Source organism: Bos grunniens, chromosome 11 (assembly GCF_055505025.1).
Source record: "Bos grunniens cultivar Pamir isolate PY7600 chromosome 11, Bosgru_T2T1.0, whole genome shotgun sequence".
Taxonomy (NCBI): Eukaryota; Metazoa; Chordata; class Mammalia; order Artiodactyla; family Bovidae; genus Bos; species Bos grunniens.
This window is the reverse complement of record NC_141175.1, coordinates 78243147-78267643: the sequence shown is the minus strand read 5'-3', so window position 1 is coordinate 78267643 and position 24497 is coordinate 78243147. Positions and strand designations below refer to the sequence as shown.

General features: G+C 55.2%; 1 protein-coding gene across 6 annotated transcripts in view; it reads left to right on the top strand.

Annotated features, from left to right (window-relative positions):
* Nucleotides 1-24497, top strand: part of TTC7A (tetratricopeptide repeat domain 7A) — a 123495-nt gene that overhangs the window by 95752 nt on the left and 3246 nt on the right. For 4 of the 6 annotated variants that reach the window (XM_086327090.1, XM_086327093.1, XM_086327096.1 and 1 more), the window contains 4 exons: nt 132-248; nt 3543-3640; nt 7464-7598; nt 14378-14580. In XM_086327090.1, coding sequence (XP_086183216.1) covers nt 132-248; nt 3543-3640; nt 7464-7598; nt 14378-14580 — 553 coding nt within the window. Of the gene's footprint in view, nt 1-131; nt 249-3542; nt 3641-7463; nt 7599-14377; nt 14581-17876; nt 18331-18905; nt 19235-24497 lie in introns of those variants that run through there. The other 2 variants (XM_086327091.1, XM_086327092.1) reach the window with 2 other exon arrangements.

The following is a 24497-nucleotide window of genomic DNA, read 5'->3' as shown; positions in this document are numbered from 1 at the left end:
TCCTGAGTGCTGGGGAGGTGGGCTGATGGGGCTGCTCCGGTGGGGCAGAATCCCCTGGGGTTCCACCCTGGGAGGAAAGCCAGGGGAAGGGGGCCCCTCAGGTGTTCTCACTGCTCTTCTTCCTCCCACAGCCTGATGTTCACCAAGGTGAAGCTGGAGCAGGTCCTGAAAGGCCCAGAGGAAGCCCTAGTGACCTGTAGACAGATGCTGCAGCTGTGGCAGACCCTGTACAGCTTCTCCCAGCTGGGGTGAGTGGCGGGTCCCTCCAGACGGAGTTGGGAGGTGGTGGTTGCCAGAGCAACAGTCTACAGCTGAGTGGCCATGATGCCTGATGGGTGAGAGGGTGGTGAGGATGTTTGAATGAGGGCATGGGACTTACTGCTCCTGGGGCCTTTTATGGCCTGCCCTAATTTTAATCTTTTGACAATCCTCTGTGAAGGACAGAAAAAGGCTCTTTAGGAAACTAAAGTTCAGGGGGATAAGAAGGAAGAGAAATCATTATTAAGCACCTCCCCCATCAGCTGGTTTTATCTTATCCACTGTCATAGTTTATCCTCACCCCAGGGTTCTTAACCTGAGACCCAGAGACCTTATATAATGTATCAGAGCCACTCTCCTATGAGTGGTAGTGGTTGGGCTTAAACCTGAGTCTCCTGAACCCCAGCCTGTGGAGCTTGTCACTTCTTTCCTGGTTCCATCTGGAAGCTGGGAGAAGAGGAGGAGGAAGCTGAGTTCCTGAAGGGCCCCCACTCACCTACCATCTCCACACATCCCATCTCCTGCTCCAGTCCCCAGCTCTGAGATTCTCGACCAGAGCAGGGCACTCTTGTCCAGGCTGAATCTGCAGAACGTCTTTGCTGAAACCTGCCAAGACACTCGGGCTCAGCTTGTGCAGCCCAAAGCAGAAATGGGCTTCATTTCTGCTCCACTCCCCTTGTCTGGCTGTGTCATCTCCCTACCGCCTCAGGGGACCCCCCTCTGGTGGGCACTTGTCCTTTCACTGGGACTCTGGGAACCTAGCAACCTCTTATAATCCCCAAAACAATGTCTCTAAAGTTGGAATTTACAGAGGAGGCCCCAGGATAATCTGACCGAATAAAATCCTTGGGCAGGGTGGGGTCAGCCCTCTCTTTGCAGGCTTTGGGCCTGGAAGATTCCAGGGCAGAGCAGGGTGGTGGGTGGAAGCTGCCAGCAGGCAGCTCTGGAGTGAGGGACTTTGCAGAAAGGAAATGGGGAACCACCTGGAAGCTGGGTGCTGTAGAGTGAGGGCCAGACTCTGGTGTGTGGGGGGCCCGCCTTTGGATGTCCCTCGTCCTGCCACTCACCAGCTGTGACAGGCAGGCAGGTGCGTGGCCTGGCTCCACTTGCAGAGAAGAATTGCCCCAGAGCTGGCAGAGCACTCCTCTCAGCCGGATGGCTGGCTGCCTGCTCATCTAGGCGATCACGGTCCTCTGAGCTGCAGCCTTGTCTCCACGTGTAGGGCTTAGCCTGTGGCTCCCCTCCAGGAGCAGCAGAGCTGTGGAGCTGTCGGGTTTGCCTTGGGGTCTTTTCAAGCCACCACCTTCACCCTCACTTCGGGGGGGACCCCCCCCCGCACTCAGGGTAGAGCAGGGCTCAGCCTGGCCAGCTAGTTGGAGGCAAACTGTTGGAAGCAGAGAGTAAAATCCAGTCCCCTCCTGGCTTTCCCAAGGATAGGGAGTGTTCTTTCTGAACCTGAAGCCACAGAGCAAAAACTTGTCACATCTGGACTGGGGCAGTCCAGGATCAAGGCCAGAATCCACAGCCTGAAGGTCTGGGCCACCCCGCCCTGCCAGCCCCACCTCCCATTCTGCACCTTGGCTGTCTTCCTCTGCTCTGCGCGGCCCGGCCCGGCCCACACGGCCCCTTGGGGAGCCCCCTGTGCCTGGCCTCTGGTGCCCCAGTGCAACACTCTCCATCCGGGTCTTTGTTAAATGCTTAGCGTGGACTGTCTCCTCTTGTCCGGGTGTCGGGTTCTTCAGGGTAGGGGCCTAGGACCAGGTGGCAGGAGGTCCCCGAGCTGAGCCCTTTCTGGAGCCCCTAGAAGAGCCCCCTTGGGAGCAGCGGCTGTGTCTGTGCATTTACTCTAGGCCGCCGTGGGAGGGGCCCCAGTCCACATCCTCATTTCATCCTCACGACAGCCTTGTGATGTTGACATTCTCATGCTCATTAACTCCACACAATAACCATTTCAAGAAAAGAGAAGTAAGATCTAGAAAGGTTAAGTAGCTTTGGCAAGGGTCACACAGCTAAGGAGGGGCAGCCCCCAGCTTTCCCCCAGGGTCTCTGGCTCTTTCACACTCTTTCAGGGGCAGGAGCATCTGTGCCTCCCCGAGAAGGAGAGGTGGGCATGCAGGGTAGGAGCCAGCCCTTTCCCACTGTGCTTTTTTGGATGGTTTCCTCTAACGCCGACAAAGATGGCTGTGCACCCAGAGGCCCGAGCTCAGTGTGAACCGGCATTAAGACAGAAGGATGCCCTGGTGTTCTTTGTGGGTCCACTCTGAAGGGAGGAGGCCTCTGGGCCCGCTTCCTCCTCTCCTGCCCTTTCGGCCTCAGTCCTCTGAGACTCCGCAGTCAGCAGGTTAAGGTCACAGGGTGCTGTTGGGGGCTGTGCGCCCGAAGATGGGCATAACCTTTCCGAGCTGGCGGCTCCCCCACACCCCACTCTTTAGAAAAGAGGAGCCTCCCTAGCTGTGTGGGAGCTGCAGGGACCTGGGGGACTGGGGGAGGTGTGATAAGATGGCCACGCTGTTTATCTGCCACCAAAGGGCCCCCTCCGGCTCCTCCAGGGCCACTCTGGCAGTCCAGGGTAAGGGACCCTGAGGCAGGGAGTGGCTTCTGGGCCTTCCGTGCCTGGAGGGCAGGCTGAGGGGGCGGGCTGGTCCGCAAAAACCAGGCTTTCCATGGAAGCCAGTTCATGGCATCTGCTCTGTACCTGGCTCTCTGCTGGACGCCGAGAGGACACAGAAGGTAAAAGAGGATTAGATGGACGGGAGGGTTTCTCATCCTCAGCGTGTGTGTGTGTGTGTGTGTGTGCATGCGCGCACTGGGATCCACAGTGACAAAGAGCAGATGAGCAGCTCGAAGCCTCTAGAGGGAGGCGGGGACCTTGGACTGGGTTCTAAAGGCAGTGGGGGGTTGGGTGGATCTCAAGAACTGCAGGAATGGCCTTGGTGGCAACAGCATGAGTAAGCATGTAGCTCTAGAAACAAAATGTGGTCACGGTAGGGACTAGTGAGGAGGCTGATAGCCTCGCAGGCGCACAACCTGTGGACGAGGAAGGGAGCGGGCAGGAGGCGATCAGGAGAAATACCATGTCACTTCAGCTCTGGGATGAACCAGATTCTAGAATCCTGAGCCTGAGCTGTATCTGGCCTGCTGCTCATCTCTGTCCTTCCCAGTGATCTTTAGCTCCGTTCTCAGGTCTGAACTCTCAGCCCCAGAGCCTACCTGGCGTAAGGCTCCCTTCATTCTCCCTGCCAGCCCTCCACCTCACTGGGGCCTGGCCCTCCCTTGCCTTCCAGGGGCCTGGAAAAAGATGGCAGCCTTGGCGAGGGCCTCACGCTGAAGAAACAGAGTGGCATGCACTTGACTCTGCCTGATGCCCATGATGCAGACTCTGGTAAGAACGTGCCCCGTGGGCAGCTGTCCACATAAGCCCACAGCTCCCTGTCCCAGCCTGAGCATTTGCCCGGCCTGGTGGAATCCATCCTGCCTCTGGCTGGCTGCTGCCCAAGCTCCTGTGCTAAGGAACTGCCCTCGGGCCTCTTTAGGGCCCAGAGTGGCAAGACAGCTGCTGGCCCAGGGGCAGGAAGTAGGCAGATGGTGTAGGTAAGAGAGGGACCCCATCCTCTGTGTGGGCGTGGGGAAGACGGGTGGAGAGAGGACTGTGTGGAGCACGGAGACCGTCTCCCCTTAGGCTGAAGCTCAAGGCCAAGGGGCCTTCCCTGGTGGTCCAGTGACTAAGCTCCATGCTCCCGATGCAGGGGGCCTGGGTTCAGTCCCTAGTCGGGGAATTAGATCCCACATGCCGCAACGAAGACTTCCCACAATGAAGATCCTGCACGGCCAAAGAAATGTGTTTTTTAAAAAAGCTCAAGGCCAAGGTCTGCCATGATAATGTCTTCAACAGATCAAGTCAAGTAGAAAGGAAGGGCTGAGCTTCTGTTTCAGCCTAAATCTGACTATAGTTTCCTGGAAAAATTAATCCTGACATCCATGGCTTGTGAAATTCAAACCAGTTTAGAATCTGCAGACTTAACATATTTTTACCCAGGACCTGATTAAAGCAAATACCTTCCTCAAAAACACAAGCAAAATTAGTCACGGGAATGAACGTGTGAGGGAGTTGTATTTGGTGTCATTGCTCATCTTTTCCACTCCTGTGGCTGGGAACCAACTTGCGCCTTTGTTGTCGAGAGATGAAGCTGATTCCCGAAGCCACACCCAGCACCTGATTTGAGCTGAGGAGCGATGGGCTGGACGTAGAGCTGCTGACTCCAAGGAGGCAACGGTGCCAGGGAGTGTAGCGTCTTGGCGATTAGAGAGGGGAGAACTCTGGACAAAGTTATTAGGACTCTATGAACACTTGCCTTATAAACTGAAGTCATCTGTGGTTTTGCCCCAAGGTCTCCTGAGTTTATTGGAGCCTTTACTACCTCTGAGAGAGAGAGAAAAAAAAAAGAGCTTGCATTTCACCTTCTCGTAAACTGTAAATGTCAACAGCTTGTATATCCTGAACAGGGACCCAGTGTTACTCAGGACTGCCACGGGGAGAAGTGCTCCAGAGGGCACACGGTCTGGCCCAAGCCGCTACCCAAGAATCCTTCACAGCCCAACCTCCGATGGGACTTTTCTATAAAGAAATAATAGGCACTTGTGAAAGAAAGTGAAAATATAAAAAGGAGAAAGGAAAATTCATCCATCATTCCACCATGCGTGCGTGCTAAGTCGCTTCAGTTGTGTCCGACTCTTTGCGACCCTATGGACAGTATCCCACCAAGCTCCTCTGTCCATGGGATTCTCCAGGCAAGAACAGTGGAGTGGGCTGCCATGCCCTCCTCCAGGGTACTTCTCTATAAAGAAATAATAGGCGCTTGTGAAAACAGAAAGTAAAAATATGAAAGGGAGAAAGGAAAAGTCATCCATCATTTCACCACTCAAACCTTAATAAGTGGCCTTTCAGACTTTCGGAAACATTCCTGTATTTTGCTTCTCATAAAACTGTGCTCTCTTTTGCAGTCTGCTGCTTTTTTCAGTTCAGTTCAGTTCAGTTGCTCAGTCGTGTCCGACTCTTTGCGACCCCATGAATCACAGCATGCCAGGCCTCCCTGTCCATCCCCAACTCCCGGAGTTCACTCAAACTCATGTCCATCGAGTCCATGACGCCCTCCAGCCATCTCATCCTCTGTTGTCCCCTTCTCCTCCTGACCCCAATCCCTCCCAGCATCAGAGTCTTTTCCAATGAGTCAACTCTTCGCATGAGGTGGCCAAAGTATTGGCATTTCAGCTTCAGCATCAGTCTTTCCAAAGAAATCCCAGGGCTGATCTCCTTTAGAATGGACTGGTTGGATCTCCTTGCAGTCCAGGGGACTCTCAAGAGTCTTCTCCAACACCACAGTTCAAAAGCATCAATTCTTCGGCGCTCAGCCTTTTTCACAGTCCAACTTTCACATCCATACATGACCACTGGAAAAACCATAGCCTTGACTAGACAGACCTTTGTTGGCAAAGTAATGTCTCTGCTTTGGAATATGCTATCTAGGTTGGTCATAACTTTCGTTCCAAGGAGTGTCTTTTAATTTCATGGCTGCAATCACCATCTGCAGTGATCTTGGAGCCCCAAAAAATAAAGTCTGACACTGTTTCCACTGTTTCCCCATCTATTTCCCATGAAGTGATGGGACTGGATGCCTTGATCTTCGTTTTCTGAATGTTGAGCTTTAAGCCAACTTTTTCACTCTCCACTTTCATCTTCATCAAGAGGCTTTTGAGTTCCTCTTCACTTTCTGCCATAAGGGTGATGTCATCTGCATATCTGAGGTTATCGATATTTCTCCCGGCAGTCTTGATTCCAGCTTGTGCTTCTTCCAGCCCAGCCTTTTTCATGATGTACTCTGCATATAAGTTAAATAAGCAGGGTGACAATATACAGCCTTGACGTACTCCTTTTCCTATTTGGAACCAGTTTGTTGTTCCATGTCCAGTTCTAATTGTTGCTTCCTGACCTGAATACAGGTTTCTCAAGAGGCAGGTCAGGTGGTCTGGTATTCCCATCTCTTTCAGAATTTTCCACAGTTTATTGTGATCCACACAGTCAAAGGCTTTGGCATAGTCAATAAAGCAGAATTACATGTTTTTCTGGAACTCTCTTGCTTTTTCCATGATCCAGTGGATGTTGGCAATTTGATCTCTGGTTCCTCTGCCTTTTCTAAAACCAGCTTGAACATCTGGAAGTTCGCGGTTCACGTACTGCTGAAGCCTGGCTTGGAGAATTTTGAGCATTACTTTACTAGCATGTGAGATGAGTGCAATTGTGCGGTAGTTTGAGTATTCTTTGGCATTGCCTTTCTTTGGGGTTGGAATGCACTGACCTTTTCCAGTCCTGTGGCCACGGCTGAATTTTCCAGATTTGCTGGCATATTGAGTGCAGCACTTTCACAGCATCATCTTTCAGGATTTGAAATAGTGCAACTGGAATTCCATCACCTCCACTAGCTTTGTTTGTAGTGATGCTTTCTAAGGCCCACTTGACTTCACATTCCAGGATGTCTGGCTCTAGGTGAGTGATCACACCATTGTGATTATCTGGGTTGTGAAGATCTTTTTTGTACAGTTCTTCTGTGTATTCTTGCCACCTCTTCTTAATATCGTCTTCTTCTGTTAGGTCCATACCATTTCTGTCGTTTATCGAGCCCATCTTTGCATGAAATGTTCCCTTGGTATCTCTGATTTTCTTGAAGAGATCTCTAGTCTTTCACATTCTGTCATTTTCCTCTATTTCTTTACCAAACTGCATAACGTCACCATCTTTCTGCGTCAGTACCCATAGTTACGCATTGCTATTTTAATGACTGCATTGTCCAGTATGATTATACTCTCACTTATTTTTAATCAGTCCCCACTGATGGACATCGAGATCGTTTCTGTCTTCAGTGTCTCTGGGCGGTGGTAGAATGCCCACCATTGCCAACATTCACAGTGTTCTTCTTTAGGGATTGACTCCTAGAAGTGGGCTTACTGCCTCAGTGCCCCTCAGTAACCCACCTCCTCTCTCATGCATGGGTGAGGCATTGGATGGGCCCCTCCTAATGGGTCTGTGCACTGTTCTGCAGCTGCAGGGCCAGGCCACCCTGCTGTGACTCGGTGTGCCCTGCCGCTCCTGCAGGGCTATGCAGCCACTGCCACCAGGCCTGCAGCTCAGCCTTTCCTGTCTCGCTCTACAGGCTCTCGGCGGGCATCATCCATTGCTGCCTCGCGGCTGGAGGAGGCCATGTCAGAGCTGACCGTGCCCAGCTCGGTCCTGAAGCAGGGCCCCATGCAGCTGTGGACCACGCTGGAACAGATCTGGCTTCAGGCTGGTGAGTGCTCCCACCCAGGACCCCTCTGGCTCCTGCGGGTCTGCCCTGGCAGCCCAGGTGGGAAAGCTGTGTCTTGAAGAAAACCTGTTAGGACTCAGACCCCCAAGAACTCTTGGGAGAGCTAGAACAGAAGTGAGGTGTGCTGGCCCCAAGAAAGCAAGACCTGGTGGCCGAGTTCTTTGAAAGTAGAGGGCTGGGAACTCAAGGATCGCCATTCAGGTAATGATCTCTCTTGATAGCTAGTGGGCACCGTTGCCACCCCGGAGTTGGAGGGTCTGTGAGTGTTGAGGAGGCAGGAGGTTCAGAGTCCCACAGCTCATTTACTGTCCTGATCTGAAATGAGCTAGTGTGTGTCGAGCAGTTAGCACATACATAGTAGGTGCTCGGCAAAGTTTAATTTGCGACCCTATGGACTGTAGCCCGCCAGACTCCTCTGTCCATAGGATTCTCCAGGCAAGAATACTGGAGTGGGTGTGAGGGGGATTAGAATGGAACGAGAGAACCAAGGCGGGGTGTGCCTGAATGAGAGAAAATGGTAGCAGCAGCAAAAGGAAAAGGAAGGTGATAGGGTGAGTGGAATCCAACATGACCCCTTGACCCAGGCATGAAGTGCCTCACCTGCTACTGATTACCCTCCTGCTGCCCCTCCCCCGCCCCTGCCTCTCCGCACGCCCCACCCCCGCCCCCCCCAACCCCGGGCAGTGTCGATAAGATAACCCCGAGGACAGAGAGAAGAGATGAAGGAGACACTCCCTTCCTGGGACCTGCGGATTCTGCAAGTCAGAGTTAGAATGTGCTTGTTGATTGAGGATCTACAGTTCCCCACTGGTAGCTTCCACATATGGACACATTAGTATGCAGGACGCCCCCACTCTCCCCTCCACAGGATCTAAATCTGGGGGAAAAAATTGGACAAGGATTCATAAAAAGACTAGACCGGGAAGCATGTTAATAATGCAGATACTGCCCCAGTTAGCACATCAGGCTCCCTTGGGATGCTAGGGATGCGGGGGCTGTGCTCCAGCGTCACTTGTTGCATCTGAAGTAGGAAGAACTTTGAAAAATCCAGAGGGATAACAAGCTAGGCTTCCTCTGAGGCAAAGATGCCCTGTCATCTTCTAAGACGTGGAGCTCTAACAGCTCCCGATGGGCATACTGGGGCCCCACCACCACAGGGGCCTGGGGCAGAAAGCTTCACCCTCCCCGGGGGTTTCACCAGCTTCAAGGAATATATTGGCAGTGCATTGATGAGTGGTCGCATTTGGGAGGTGCATGCTACCTGCTTTGGAACTCCTAAGGCCTTTTGTGTTAATGGTCTGTCTTGTTGACTCATCTTAGCAGATAACAACCTTTCTGCATTTTACAAGGCTGCTTGCATCTCTGAGAAATGCTGCTTTCTGCTAGGGTGGCAGTATGTTCTGGTAACTCCAAGTAAGGTTAAAGGCCTTCCTGAAGCCTATAATTAGACTTGGGAATTTTGGTATAAGCCAACATTCTTCATTAATTTGCACATTAGCTTTTCTTCTCTGGAATTATCTTAGACATTTGGCCCACGGAGAACTCTGAGAACAAAATCCAAGTGCTTGAATTGTGGTGCAAAGTGAGGGTTGGGCTGTGTGGCATTAGGAGACAAGCTTGGGGTGTGTGACCCATGCAGAATAGCAGTGGCTTCTATAAGGTACACACTTCTCTTTCCTTCTGTAACAATTCAGAGATGGCAGCCTTGACTAGGATGACAGCTCTGCTCTCCTGGTCCGGGGACCCAGATTCCTTCCTTTTTGTTGGCTTTGCTTTTACTGCGGTGTCGCTCTTGTCCTTGTGATCCAAGGTGGCTCTCCACCACATTCACATTCCAAGGCTTAACTAGGAAGGGTGGGAGAAGGGGACACCCCGTCCCTGGAGGGACATGTCCTAGAATTTGCATACATCACTTCCCCTCATGATCCACTGGCCAGAACTTAGTCACATGACCACATCTACCTGCAAAGGACTCTGGGAGATGCCATTATTCTGGGTATACATGTGCCCCATCAAAAATCAGGGGATCTGTCATTATAGAAGAAAGGAGGAGAGACTGGTGGGTAGCTGCCACAGGCAAAAAGGGAAGCAAGAAGGTAGCCTAGGTCTTCCATTCTGAGCGTGGGAGGATTCTGGAGAATCCTCACTGCATGAGCCCCCTCCCCTCCCATGGCCATCATCATCACCAGCAAGCATGTGCTGAGCACCCCTTGAATGAAGGACTGCCAGGAGCAGATCACCCTAAGCCTCCACACCCCCACCTGACCCAAGCTACTAGTATTGTCATCAGCAACCCCCATGACCACCCCCACCCACCCAGCCTAAAGATTCCTCCAGCTGCACCAGATTTCCAGGAAGAGAAGACTATCGCCCTTTATCATTTTGGAATGAGCTAATCTCCCAGTTTGGTTCAAGATTAATTGCATCCCAGTCTGTCTTGGCAGTAAGCTCCATCATTAACCCGCACTTAGGTTGGGAAATGTATCCCTCATCTCCCAACTGTCCTCCTGCCCCACCCCCACCCCCCCCAACCTCTTCAAGACTCCTTCCCATTCCAGTCTGAAGTGAGAAGCCTCACAGAGGGTTTCTGCCTGAGAGATGAGTTTCAAAAATGCCTCCTCTTTGGCAGTGGATTTGTGTGAAAATGGGGGAATCACCCGGCCCCATAGATGCTCCAGGATCCTGAGTGTCGGGAGGTGCCTTCCAGAAGGGCAGGAAGACCCACCTTCCTCTCTGCAGCTCACGTCTCTGGGAGCTAAGAGCATGCTAGAGAGGGCTGTGGGTGCAGGGAGAGTCCCCTTGCCCTGGGGGTCCAAGGGCTCGCGGGCAGCTGTGGGCGTTCCTGTGTCCGGGGAAAATTGGCCTGAGTCTCAGCTTCCAGATGGCAGATCCACACCATCTGGGCGCTGGTGCCCTGGCTCTTTAGATGGCCTCGAAAGTGGGTGCTGCCCCTGCTGTTGGCCAGGCAGACTGGGGACCTGGGTGGGGCCGTAGGGCAGTGTTCACAGTGGAGACAGAAGCTGCATCTGACCCTTGGTCCAACAGGCTCCCCCGACTCTCGTGTTTCCGTTTCCTCCTCATTTCTTCCCTTCTCTCCCTCCAGTCTCCCTTCTCCCTCTGGCCTTATATGCCCCCTTCCCGCGTCCTCTCTTCCTGTGCTCCTTCTTGTCCTTCTTCCCTCCTCTCTGTCAGTCAACCCCTCCTCCTGAGTTCGTGAGGAGAGCTCCCAGGACAGGAAGTTGGGCACGCAGGACCACAGGGCCTTGACGCCGTGTGGCCTGAGTCAATGCGTCATGCACCCTGGGTCCCAGGCTAACCCAAAAAGTCCCTTCAGACCTTTGGATTCTCTGTTACTCTTACTCTCTCTCCTCCCCTGCCCTCCCCGACCCTTCCTTCTCCTTTATTCTGGGCACCCATATAGGGAAATGCTTATTTCCTTTAAGGGACAACTTTTGGAGACACCGCCCGCCGGCACTTGGAGCTCAAGGTGGATTCTTTTTAGGGTCTAACGTTATCTCCTGCCCTGGAAGGGCTCTGCCCTTTTAGCCCGGGTGGCCCCCCTTCCTTTCTGGGGTTTCCGGGCTGGGGGGCCTCTAGGAAGCCGTCTCACCTGGGGAGGTACCTCCAAGGCCTCAGGCCTGGCCCTGGGCCCTCTGGGCCCTCTTTCACCCTGCTCCTCAGGACCAGCCGAGGAAAGCCCTCCTCCCAGCACAGAGGGCTCGGAACTGGCAGGAACGACCGGGAGACTGGAGCCAGCTCTGGGTGCAGGGTTAGATCAGGATGCCTCAGAAAAAAATAACAAAAGGGACTGTTGCAAAGCTCCAGGGAACAGATGTTTTCCATTTGGAGCCTGCTGAGAGAAAGCAGAGAGGGGGGTGCGGGTGGGGAGAGATGGAGGGAAGAAGAAAAGCCGAAACACACAGACAGGAGAGGAGGTCAGGGCCAGGGTAGGAAGAGAGGAAGCCGAGAGAAGTGGAGACCAGGAGGGAGGGGGAGAGAGAAGGGACCAAGGGGATCAGAGAGGAGCCTCTGACACTGAGGGGGCTGCGAGGACCGTGCTGGAGGGATGACCTCGACTATGAGAATCCAAGGAAAATCCAGTGGTAGTGGGTGCTTATCCAGCCCTGGCCAGGGGAGACTGGGCTGGCTGTGGACACCCTGGGGCCCTGGTCACCAGGCTGGGAGGTAGAGGATTGGGCAGTGGGCGGGCACTGTGCCATAGGGCTCCTTCTGCAGCCGAGGCTGGCTGGCTGGGGAGCACCATGTTTGGTAAAACAGCTGCCCAGGGAGGCTGAGTTTAGACAAAAGGGGTACATTTGCGGCCCTCCGACCTGAGGGTCTGTGTGCAGGGCAGTGGGCCTGCTGGGGGCCGTCTGGCCCTCGCCTCTGGCTCTGTCCTGTGGCATCTGGTCTCCTGCCTGACTGGTGATGAAGTCCATCAGAGCAGAGCAGCCCTACCTATTTTTCAGGGCATGTCCTCCGTTGTGTGGCTGGGACGAAGCCCAGGGCCCCGAGGAAGGAGGGGGCTGGGGATCCTCGTAACGAAATCTGTTGATGTGCAGGCACTGTGAAGAGATCCCAAGGGAGGGACGGGGCCAGCCTCCAGAGACGAGGCTCAGGAGTCAGGGCAGCAAGATGTAAACAGCTTAATGAGCCGGGCCAGGACCAGGCGGGCAGGTGGGCCAGGCCCGAGGAGGGCTGCGGGGACAAGGTCCAGGGGAGGAGAGAGCCCAGCTCTCTTCTGAGCTCAGCTCCTGGCGGTGGACACAGCAGCCCAGGGGCTGGTGCGGGACAGGCCTCCCCACCCCCACCGCTCACACTTCCTCCCTTCCTTTTCCCCTGTGGCCCCGGAAAAACCTGCCCAGCCCTCCAGACCCACCCAGCGTGGCCTCCCTTCTCCTCTCTGCCAGGCCAAGTGCCCCTGTGCCTTCAGGCCCCAGCTCAGATGCCACCTCCCCCAGGAAGACTCCCCTGATCAAAGCAGCCCAGGTGGCCCGACCCCATCTGAGTGCCCCAAACACTCAGCCATGGCACTTGTCACTCCACTGCCCTGGTCACTCCAGTGGTTTGGTGGCTCAGCTGCTCCCCTTCCCCCACCTCTCTTTCTCCTTCTCGTGGGAGGGCCAGGCACACGGTCGGTCCTTAGCAGCCGGATGCTGGACGCAGGTATGAAGGCAGCCGGTGGAGAGGCCAGGCGGCGGCTCCGGTTCAGGCCGTCTCTGAGGACAGGAGCCTGTGCTGTTCTCTCACCTTATCATGCCAGCCTGGCTCCTCTGAGTTAATTCTTTGATTCTCCCACATTCCATCTCCAGTAAAGGCAAAGAGTACCCCGCTCAGAAAGCCTTCTGCACTGTTCAAGCTGCTTTGATTATCCAGTGGATAGGCTGCATTCACGCTGGGTGCCCCGGTGCTGTGTGCACAGTCAAGGCTGTTATTAGGCCTCCTCCTGCTTCTTGTTAGGAAAAGAAGGTGGGCTGCCTGGGCCTGGGTTTTCCACCTCTTTCTGGTAGCTTCCTTTGGAAGGTCTGTTATCCACCCCCGACCCCCAGACCTCATCTGAACCAGTGTGACCTCAGCTTTCGGCCGTTGCTGGGAATAGCTCTTGGCAGAGTCACCAGCCAGGCTCTGCTTGCCCTTCTGTGTCCCCTCCCATCTGTGTGGGGCACCAGCCCCCGAGGGGGGCACCCGAGCCCAGGCTGCCATGGGAGGCGGGCTGAGTGGGCTGCAAGGCAACCCCAGGGCACTGCGTTTCTAAAAGCAACTGCAGTGGGTGTGTGCCTGTGCAGCGTGGGTTTGAAATGTGCGTTTGTGTGGGCTGGGCCAGGGTTGGAGAAACTGCCCCGTTTTCTATTGCTCTGGAGCCAGCAGGCACACTGGTTGTGGGGAGATCTTCCCTGCCAGTAGGCTGAAAGACGTCGTTTCTCTGTGGGATGGAAAGTCCTGAATCTGGAGGGAGGCTGGGAGCTGCACCTTCTACCAAGGGGCTGGGGTGAGGTCCTCCCTCTATCAGCCTGGGGCGCGGGAGAGAACCTGCCTCCCTCCCAGACCTATGAGAAGATGCTTGCCTGGCCCAGGGTCCACAGTCAACTCTCAGTATGTACTGGTGGCTTTCTAGCTTCTCTGAGTCCCAGCCTTGCCCCTTCGCAGGCACCCTCGGGACTTCCTTCCAGTCCCATCTTTGGCAGCAGCATGTAGCTCTTCTCATCCTGATGATGCAGGCAGAGTTAGCTCTTCAGTCCATTGGCATCCCTGGGGAGCCACCTCATCTGCCCCCCACCCTGTCCCCAGACACATGGGGAGCAGATGAACAAGTGATGAACAGGACCCGAGCAAAGACTTAGCTGCAGGGGACCCCACTCATGCCCCCACTGCCAGGCTCTGATGTCAGACAGCCCAGTGTGAACCCTGGCTCCATCGCTCTCTCTCCCTGTGGCCTTAGGAGAGTTCCTCGGCCTCTCTGCGCCCGTTTCCTCCTCCCCGAAGTGGGTAACAGAAGTGATGGTTCTGTAGGGTTTTGGGCGTGTCGGCAGAGTTGGTCTCCGTGCAGCACATGGCATGAACCTGCCGCAGGGTGAGCACTCAGAAACCACTGCCTGGTGCTACGGCCATGCCCCAGAGTGAGCCCATCCTGTGCTGTTCCAGGGGGCTGGTGCCATCACCCAAGCCCGGCTCCTGAACTCCGGGGGCGGACGGTCAGATGTGGGAGGGGGCCACCGCCTCTGACTTCTTCCGCCGCCTCACCTGCCCTTCTGGTTTCACAGCCGAGCTGTTCATGGAGCAGCAGCACCTCAAGGAAGCAGACTTCTGCATCCAGGAGGCAGCGGGCCTCTTTCCCACCTCGCATTCGGTGCTCTACATGCGGGGCCGGCTGGCCGAGATGAAGGGCAGTTTGGAGGAGGCCAAGCAGCTGTACAAGGAGGCGCTCACGGTGAACCCTGACGGCGTGCGTATCATGCACAGCCTGGTAAGTCAGCCCCGCACCTCCTCAGATGGCTTCAGAGCCCCCCTCCCTTCCTCACCCCCTCCCCTGCCTGCAGTGCCCTGGTATCTGTGGGAGATGGCTTCCTCCTTGCCCTGTTGGGAGAATAGAGACCATATGGCAGGCCACTCCCTTGCAATCCCCTGCCTGAGTGGATGAAAACATCTGGGAGGGTTGGCTGATTCTTTGTGACTTCCTCTTGGTGTGTTTCTGTAAGGCCATCTAGCCCCAAGGGTTTGCACTGTAGGTACTCATCAGGTCCTTGCCCTGCAGATTCTAGACAGATACCAAAATGCCCTCATCCCCAGGCCCTGCCTGATCACGGGGCTGCCTCCCCCATTTGAGAGGAGCTCCGTGCCTCCTTGTGGGATTCAGGCAGTGTCTTGGGGTGGACTGTTGTGTGAGGCCTGACTCAGCACACATGCAGAATGGCCTCGGGGTGCTAAGAGGGGCCAACGGCCCCTAACCTTAGGACATGCAGGCCAGGGTGTGGGTGTCCGGGGTTCAGTGCCTCTCCTGTGGGAAGGCTCGGCAGTTGGGAGTAGGAGGTTGGTTTTTTTGCCCTGGCTTTGCTGTTCTTTTCCTGGGTGATCAAGGGCAAGTCAGCCCCTTCTCAGTTCAATTCAGTCGCTCAGTCGTGTCTGACTCTTTGCAACCCCATGGACTGCAGCACAACAGGTTTCCCTATCCTTCACCAATTCCCGGAGCTTGCTCAAACTCATGTCCATCAAGTCAGTGATGCCATCCAACCATCTCATCCTCTATCGTCCCCTTCTCCTCCCGCCTTCAGTGTTTCCCAGCATCAGGGTCTTTCCCAAAGAGTCAGTTCTTTGCATCAGGTGACCAAAGTACTGGAGTTTTGGCTTCAGCATCAATCCTTCCAATGAATATTCAGGACTGATTTCCTTTAGGATTGACTGATTTGATCTTCTTGCAGTCCAAGGGACTCTCAAGAGTCTTCTCTAACACCACAGTTCAAAAGCATCAATTCTTTGGCGCTCAGCTTTCTTTATAGTCCAACTCTCACATCCATACACGACTACTGGAAAAACCATAGTTTTGACTAGATGACCTTTGTTGGCAAAGCCCCTTCTCAGGACCCCCGTTTTACTTACCTGTGCAGTGGGGACTCTCTGGTCCAGGGAATGTCTCTGACAGGTGGTCGAGTAGAACCTAGGGAGGACTCTTTCCTTGCCATCCTTACCTGCTTTCAAAGAGCAGGTATCAGGATAAATGTAATGACCTAAAAGTGGACAGGCCTGCAGGTACAGTGATTTCTGAAGTATAATTTAGGAGCCCATAGTTACAGCACATTCGGGGTCTGGATTCTACCTAGATACCCTGCTTTAAGAACTCTCTGCGGAGCACAGCCATGAAGGTGTCACTGATGTCTGCCCCATGGACAACACGGTAGCCCCAGGGGAATGGGTCCAGATGGCTGAAGGGTTATCACTGCCACAAGGGGTCTGCTTTTTTCCTGAGTAGAATGGTTTAACTCTTGGCATAGTCCAAGGACAGACTCGTGAATCATCTGCTGAGGATGCTGCCCAGAGAATGTAAATATCCCATGGAGGAGGAGCTGGACCAGGTCATCTTTATAAGTTCCTTGCTAACCCCAAGAGTCCTTGAAAGCAGGGATTCCCATCTCAGCCTGATCTCTTGATTCCTAGCTCAGGCCCATGTAGCAACATCTCAGCCTGGGCCAGGTTCCCTCCACCTGGCGCTGTATTGCCTTCCAGTCTGCTCAGCAAATGTTTGTTTCTTGCAAAGCACATTGTCCTTCCCCCTGCACTTCAGACATTAGCTTCTCTGATAGATGCCTCCCCCAAGGTCACATCCAGAAACTTGATTAAGGAGCCAGAGGATGCAGGCGCTGTCATTCGGCCTGCAGCCAGGCAGACAGCTGCCTGCCCCTACGGTCACAGATACGAGCCTACTGTCTCAGCCCTCCGGGAAAACCCAGCCAAATCCAGTAACAAGAACAATTTTGAAGCAGCAGTGTACCATTTTTCATTTATGCTTATTATTGTTTGTAGCTATTTTCCTGAAATTGAAGCAGTTTCCAAGGGTGGGTTTCCATGGTAACCAAGTAGCTGTCCAGAGTGGCTCCCTACAGATGTTTCTGAAATGGCCCCTTTCCTCTTCCCGGGGTGCCTTGCTGATTTGATGCAATCTGAGAAAGGACTGCCCACTGTGAAGTTACAGGCAACCAGAGGGGCATCGGCTGCAGCGTAGGCAGCCTATCCCCTTTCCACACGTTGTGTTCCTGCCAGCATCCCACACATATGCATAAAGAATAGCAAATTTCAAGCCTGGGGAAGATTTACTAAGCACTCTTTTCCTAAAGACACATGAACGCTTTGGTGTATTGGTCTCCAGCATTCCCTGATCTCAGTGTCGTCCTTGTCCTGTCCTGAGACTCAGAACATCTGGGACCTAATCCTAGCTCTGGCCCTAATTCACCTGAGTGATTTAGGAAAAGACACACTTGGCTTCCACGATCCTAATGTCTCCTTTTATAAATGAATAATGAGCTTCATCATTCCTAGACCAGCGGTGTTATAATCAAATGAGCTGATACATGAGAAAGCACTTCTGAAAGTCTGCAGTGCAGTACCAGAGAAGGCAGAACACAGCATACCCACCACACTCTCTAGTCCCTTGCCCAAAACAGGCATCACTAATCGGTCACAGCACTTTTTCCCACTGAGCACAGATGGGATCTTGGGATCCTTTTCACCATGGTACTGCATAATGGGAGTCACTCCCCGTCGGTCTGTGTCAGCTTGGCACTTACGTAAGGGCCGAGAGGGGACTTCCTAGGAAGCAGGGATGCTGAGGGAAGGCGCGGGGCCCAGCAGTGACTGAGGAGTCATCAAGTCCCTGAGAACCTCCCAAGAGGGGGCTCCTTTGAGGTGACCTGACCTTAGTGATAGGCGGGTCACTCGCCCCGGCCACCCACCGCCTCACTCTCCCTACCCTCCGCTTGGCTGAGCTGGGAGAATGGATGCTTCAGGGCAGAGCCTGTCTCACTCCAAGTGCAGCTTGAAAGTTTCAGCCAGAAGCGGACAGCCATGACTGTATCCCTGCCGCCTGTGTTTGTGGGTGGCGCCCCACCCTCTTCTCTATCAGGGACAGGTTCTGGGGGCGTGGGATTTCCTGGCCCCTCTCCTGCCAGGCTGCCCTGCACCTCATTGGCCCTTGTTCTTGGTAATGCTTCTTTCTTGGGACAGAGCTCCAGCTCCTGCTGCCCCATCTCCCCAGAACCCTTTCCTCTTCAGGCACCCCAACCACAGGAGGAAACAGCCCTGCATGAGCTTCGGCTCCTGTGATGTAATTCCCAGAGATGTGATTTCTGAAGCAGTCCTGGCCTCGCGACCTGGCCTGTTCTCTCTCCAGATGCCCCTGGAAAGCCGGGAAGACAGTGTTTCTTTTTCTCTTTTTAATCTTTTCTTTTGTACTGGGATATAGCCATTAGCAAGGTGGTGAGTTTCGGGTGAACAGTGAAGGGACTCAGCCACACGTACGCACGTATCCATTCTCCCCCAAACCCCACTTCCATCCAGGCTGTCGCAGAACATTGAGCAGAGCTCCATGTGCTATACAGGAGGTCCTTGTTGGTTATCCATTATAAATATAGTGGATATATTTGTTTACAAATAGAGCTCCCTAACTATCCCTTCCCCCAGTCCTCTCCCCAAGCCCCATAATCATAAATCCTAAGTTAGTTCTCTAGCTCTGACTCTGTTTCTGCTTTATAAGTTCATTTGTATCATTTCTTTTTGGATTCCACATATCAGGGATGGGGGAGACAGTGTTTCGTCATCCATTGTCCTCTATGAGAGCGGCTGATGAATTATTCCCCTGCCTTCCCAGGTGGCTCAGTGGCAAAGAATCCGCCTGCCATGCCGGAGCCGCAAGTTCAGTCCCTGAGTCGGGAAGATCCCCTGGAGAAGGAAATGGCAACCCACTCCAGTGTTCTTTTCAGGATAATCCCATGGACAGAGGATCCTGCAATCCACAGGGTCAAAGAGTTGGACGTGACTGAGCATGCATGCACACGTGCATTCTCTCCCTGTGGCTCCCAATGTGGCTGTCTTTAAGTGGACTTGGGGATCAAGAGCATGGCCATGACCCCAGAGAGCTTCTTGCCTCCCTCTCTCTAGGCTGGGGTGTGCCACTTCACGACTTAAGTCCTCAGAAGCTCCCCGCCATCATCCCTCTGAGATTCCCCAAGGCAGGGCCTGAGTTAGCAAGCACCAGGGCTCTGCCCCACCCAAACCTGAGGTTCTGGGTTGGGCCTTTTGCAGGTGCTCCAGAAATCCAACCAGAAGGCTCTGCTCTCTGAGGTCAGAGAGGTAAACTCCACCTGCACAGAGCTCCTCCCAGCCCCCCAGGGTCCCGTCCCCGAGCCTGGATGGTGAGTGCCTGCGAGTCTCCTTGTGACCCCACGGACTGCAGGATGCCAGGCTTCCCTGTCCTTCACCATTTTCCCGGAGCTTCCTCAAACTCACGTCCATTGAATCAGTGATGCCATCCAACCAACTCGTCCTCTGTCGTCCCCTCTCCCCCTGTACACATATTCTATCTTGATTCACTACAAACTCACTTTTTGAAAAGCCAAGCCATTTTTGCCAAACTTAAAGTGTTAGTTGCTCAGTTGTTGTGTCCGACTCTTTGCGATTCCATGGACTGTAGCCTGCCAGGCTCCTCTGTTCTTGGGATTCTCCAGGTCAATACGGGAGTGGCTTGCCATTTCCTTCTCCAGGGGATCTTCCCAACCCAGGGACTGAACCCAGGTCTCCTCCATCTCTGCCTTGCAAGCAGATTTTTTACCGCTGAGCACCTGGGAAGCCCCAGTCCTGGAGGGTAGGACCACACAGAGGCTCAGCCCTGCCAGCCCCTGGGTTGTGGGGGCACTTGGAGATTACATCTTCTTGCTAGCTCAGTTTTTCTTCTATCAAATGGGGATAATAATGTGACCTCCAGGGGATAGTCTTAGTGTTCAGATGATGAAAGGACAAGTCAACATTGGGCATATTTTTGGTGCCATTCACAAGGCAGGCCAGGTGGCCTGAGCCCCACCTTTGACTGGGCTGTTTGACATCACTGCCATGGCAGTTGTTCTTTTTGCTTTTGAGCTGCATGAACTGTTTGTGTGCTTTGGAGATTGATCCCTTGTTGGTTACATCATTTGCAAATATTTTCTCCCAGTCTGTAGGTTATCTTTTTGTTTTGTTTATGGTTTCCTATGCTGTTATGAAAGCTTTTACCTTTTCATTTTTCATTTTGAAGTGTGGTTCCCAGGCCAAGTTCAGATGCTCTTGGTTTGCAGAGGGGAGAGGATGCCCAGAGTCAAGTCTCCGACACTCATTGTAGCCAAGTTGCTCTGTTCTCTCAGAGCACAGTGAGTGACTCTGGCCAAGGCACAGAGGTGCAGGATGTCAGCCCCAGCTGCCCTGTGGATGGGACGAGTATGCACAAGGCGAGGCCAGGCTGACCTCGGCTGAGAGCAAGGGCAGCTGGCCCAGTGGGCTAGAGTCTGTGTTGAGAGACGAGGGGGATTTGAGACCCCCTCTTGCGGGTGAGGCTCTGTAGCTAAAGGGGTGGCTGGGCCCTCAGGCTGCTGGAGAGGAAGAACTGGGAAGGCCAGGCTCTGGAGAAGCCCTGCGCTTGGGCCCACAGTCTTGTTAGGCTGGGTTGATGGATGAAGTAGACAGTACCATAGCACAGCAGGGCCTCTGGTTCCAGGCCCCATGCCTGCTCTAGGCTTCTCCCTCCCGGCTGGCTTCCTAAGCTGTGGCAGGGGCTGAGAGCGTCCAGGCAGCCCGAGGAATGGGAGGACCCAGAAGTCTTGTGCGTGTGTGTGGCTGCACACACAGCCCCTCATCGGCGGAGTCTGAGCCTCCCCCCAGCTCCAGCGGGCAGGAATATTGCTTCTGTTTGACAGGAAAATTCAGTAGGAATGTCTTGCTGGCCATTTTACCCCCTGGTGCAGTAGTTTTCTTGTGAGTTTTCTTCCTGGCCCCTCCCCAGGCTGCCTGAGGTCTGCAGTCCCTGATGGGGAAGTGGAGGGGAAGGGAGGAGGGGATGGGGGGTGCAGGGTGTGTCCCCGCAGCCTGGGCCTCCCGGGTCCAGCGGCCCCTGCCCAGCCCCCCATGCCCATGCTGGCGCAGCCAGCACACAGCCTGAACCCTCGCCCCAGGCTCATGAAGGTGGAGGCATGTCCTCTTGCCTGCACCCCAGGACTTTGTAGGCAACCTTAGGTCCGTGTGTGGACTTCTGAAGCCCACACCAACCCTGATGAGAAAGTGGACAGGAAGCCTTCTGTCCATGCCACAGGCTCAGCACAGAGCCATGGGTAGGCATTGTTGGCTTACTTTAACCCCAGAATCAGTGGTCAGGGGAAAGATTTACACGTCTGGAGGGTTCAGCAGGGCTCAGCCCCTTCCCTTTGTACAGAGGCCAACATACCCCAAAACAGGCTGTCACTAGCCCCTCAAGCTCCACCTTCTGCTCAGAGGGCAGCGTCTGCCATCACTGTCCATCAGTGTTCTCATCTGGAACCCAAAGTCCGGAGGCCTCGCTGCAGTCTCCTGACCTGGCCCTGCAGGCCCGGCTGTGCTCCGGAGTGGGCAGAGCCCCCAGCCAGCCCAGGCTGAAACCAACCCCAAAAGGTCCAGCCCCCTGCCTTGGACCTGGGACGGGCAAGGGCCCCCCTGCCCAGGTCGCGACTTGCCCTCTCACCAAGCTGCTGCTTGTCCTTGAGCCTGGCTGTGGCCTCTGCAGACAGGCAGCACCAGGAAAGCCTCACTGTGGAGCCCCAGGAGGGAGGGAGGGACAGGTGTGAAGAGCACAGCACCCCACCCCGCCCTCCGCCACACACAGCTGGGCTCTGAGGGAGTCTGGGGGCTCTCTCTCTCAGCAGGGGTCTCTTCCTTTGAGAGCCATGGGGAGCTCATCAGCCAGGCCTCGGGTGGGTCTAGAAGGAGTCGTGCCCTTCCCCACAACAGGGAGGTAGGTGGGCCTCCTGTGGCCCTGGAGCTGCCCAGCTCCAGGCGGGGCGTGGCCATGCGTGAGCTAGGTTCTCAGCCGGGGCACATTCCTCATTCCCAGTCTGGTTGGGCAGGTTGCGGCTGACACACCTGGAAGAATTTGGAGAGCAGGAGAGGGCCTGGGCTTGGCTGGAACGCAGGCCTCCCTGAGGGGCGTGCCAGCACCCCCTCGCCCCCACTTCAACCCTGGGATGACAGGAGGAGTCTTCCTGGAGCTGCCTCAGAGCTGGCCCTGCCCAGGGCTCCTTCCTGCAGCCCCAGGGTCCCCAAGCAGGGGGCTCCAGGGACCAGGAGGCTCCAGCAGCCTCCAGCTGATGCCCGGCTTCCCAGCTGGAAAGGCTGTGACAGAATCCCAGGAATGTGCCTTGAGCTCAGAAAGAAAATTCCCAAAATAACTTCTATAAATACTTGAGGGGAGGGGTGGGGAGGGAGCCCTAGGCCTGGCCTGCAGCTGGCCTAGCCCCGGGGCTGCTTCCCAGGACCACCTCCCCCACACAGCCAGGCCTTCCCGCTGCCTGCCCCCACTCGGGGGACAGGCACTGCGTTAACAGGGTGACAGCGTGCAGTGGCAGTTCTGACAAAGGCCGGCAGGACCCTCCCTCCCCCTCATCCCCACCCCAGGCTGCAGCTCCTGCCCCCGCCCTGTGCCCTGTACTTCGGCAGGGAACCTGTATTCCTAACAGCAAGGGGCCCCTCAGAGTCACCGTGCACTCCTGAGACCAGACACCCCAGCCTGTGTGGCCCTAAGCAGGTCACTAAGTACATAAAGGCCTCCAGTGCGCCTGCTTTTGCATCCTCCTGCCAACACTCTTTTGAGCTGCGGTCCTGTGGGAAATCACAGAGCAGGGCAGGAGCCAGGGACACTGTCTCTTTCAGTCTAAGAGGGGTGGGTCAGGGGTGGCATTCAAGAGCCCACAGTAAGGAGCATGGTGTCAAGGTGGTGGTGTGAGCAGAGGGCGCCATTCTTGGGGAAGACTTCCTGGAGGAGCAGCAGGTAGATGAGATGTGGCCAGAGGCCCCCTCCTCCCTGAGATCCAGGGAGGGAGGGAAGAGGAAATGGATGATCTCAGGAATTTCTGGAGACTCCCCACCCCCCACCCCACCCCCGCCCCATAGCCCTGCCCCTCCCTGAGCTCCCGTTACAGGCGCGATGCTCCACCACATTCAGCAACTTGCACTTTGTTCTAATCCCTGTGTGGGCACGGCTGTGGCATTTGCCAGGTCAGGCGTCAGGCTGAGAGTCACGCAGGGGTCTGATCTTCCCCTCTCAGCGCAGGATGGGGCAGAGTCAAGAGGGGTATCTGGATGGAATTGAAATACTGGTTCTGTGTTCCCACCACCTCCCTGGAGACCTGGGGATGCGGGTGCCGAGAGGGTGACTGACGGCGGGCCCTGGGCACAGTGCCGGGCTCAGGGCAGAGCAGGTGAGACCTCGCACCCTCGTGGAGTGGGGCCCCACCCAGTTGTCAGGCAGCAAACAGCGCTGAGTTGCTACCAAACATGAACCCGACGGGCTGGTGTCTCGGGCAGGTGGCAGCAGATCTTGTTACAGGCCCTGGGCCTCGGGGCCCAGCCTGACCCGGTGTCTCCTTTCAGGCTCTCAGGTCAGCACCCCAGGGTGGGGGAGGTGGTTCAACCCCACCCCAGCCTGAGCCAGTATCTCCTTTCAGGCTCTCAGGTCAGCACCCCAGGGTAGGGGGAGGTGATTCAACCCCACCCCAGTCCGCAGTCTCCTCCAGGGGGAGCCTGGCCCTCCAGAGAAATCCCCTCTCTGCACCCTCCATGCCACCCCCCGGCCCAGGCCCCTCTGTTCATCCTGGGGACACTTCCATTTGCTGTTGGCCCACCATGCAGCCCACTCACGATTTCACAATTCATTCTTGCAGAATTCTCACAACAGCCTGCGAGGTAGGACTGCTCTATCTGCTGGTTTCCAGACCAGGAAACAGCAGCTCAGAGAAAATGGGCCACTCGCCTGTGGTCACAGCCCCCGTCAGTGGCAGGGCTCGATTCTGACCCAGCCAGGTCCTCTGGCTCTGAGCCCTGGGTGCCCCCCTACACAGAGGAGCCGGCCCCAACCTCCTGAACCACGAGTAAAACCAACACACGACACCCCACGCAGCCCTTCCCAGACACCTGCACATTTGTTGAGATCAGGGGTTTTCAAAATCATTTTTCACTAGAGAGCCCTCTTTTGAGACAGGAATCTCACATGGAAGCTGGACATAGCAAACGTGTGTGTAAACGCCACTGCGGCCCCACCCCCGCCCTGGGCGGCCCACTGGCCTTCCCCATCTGTCCTCTGTCGCTCGGCCGTACACAGCACTCCCAGGGCTCTAACCTTCCATTTTTGGTGCTTAATTTTGGTGTCTGGCAGCCTGTCGTCTTGCCTTCCTGCCCTCCTCCCTGTGGGCCCTGTTCCATCATGCACAGCTCGGGGTCCAGATCCCAAGGCCATGCAGTCAGAGCAGCTTGGCCCGGAGCCCTGCTGGACACGCTGAGCACTGCTCTCTGATCTTGGGCAGCCCTGAGTCAGCACTGCTCTCATCTGTCCAAATCCAAGGGCTCTGCTAAGGCTCCATCCTGTGCCTGGTTCTCCCATCCTCCCCCATCCCTGTGGTCCCCTGGGGACAGCATTGCCCTGGGTTGAAGTGCTCCCCTTCCTTCTGGCCCCCTGGATACCTGACCTCCAGCCATCGCCTCTGACAGGCTTTTCTGAGGGCTTCCTGAGCACCATCTTTCACTCCTGCCTAATTGGTTGTATTCCAAGCCCTCGGAGGACTTTATGAAATCAGGCATGTGCATCTTCCCCAGTGGGTCTCCATAGCAACAGAGGGCCTAACTCTG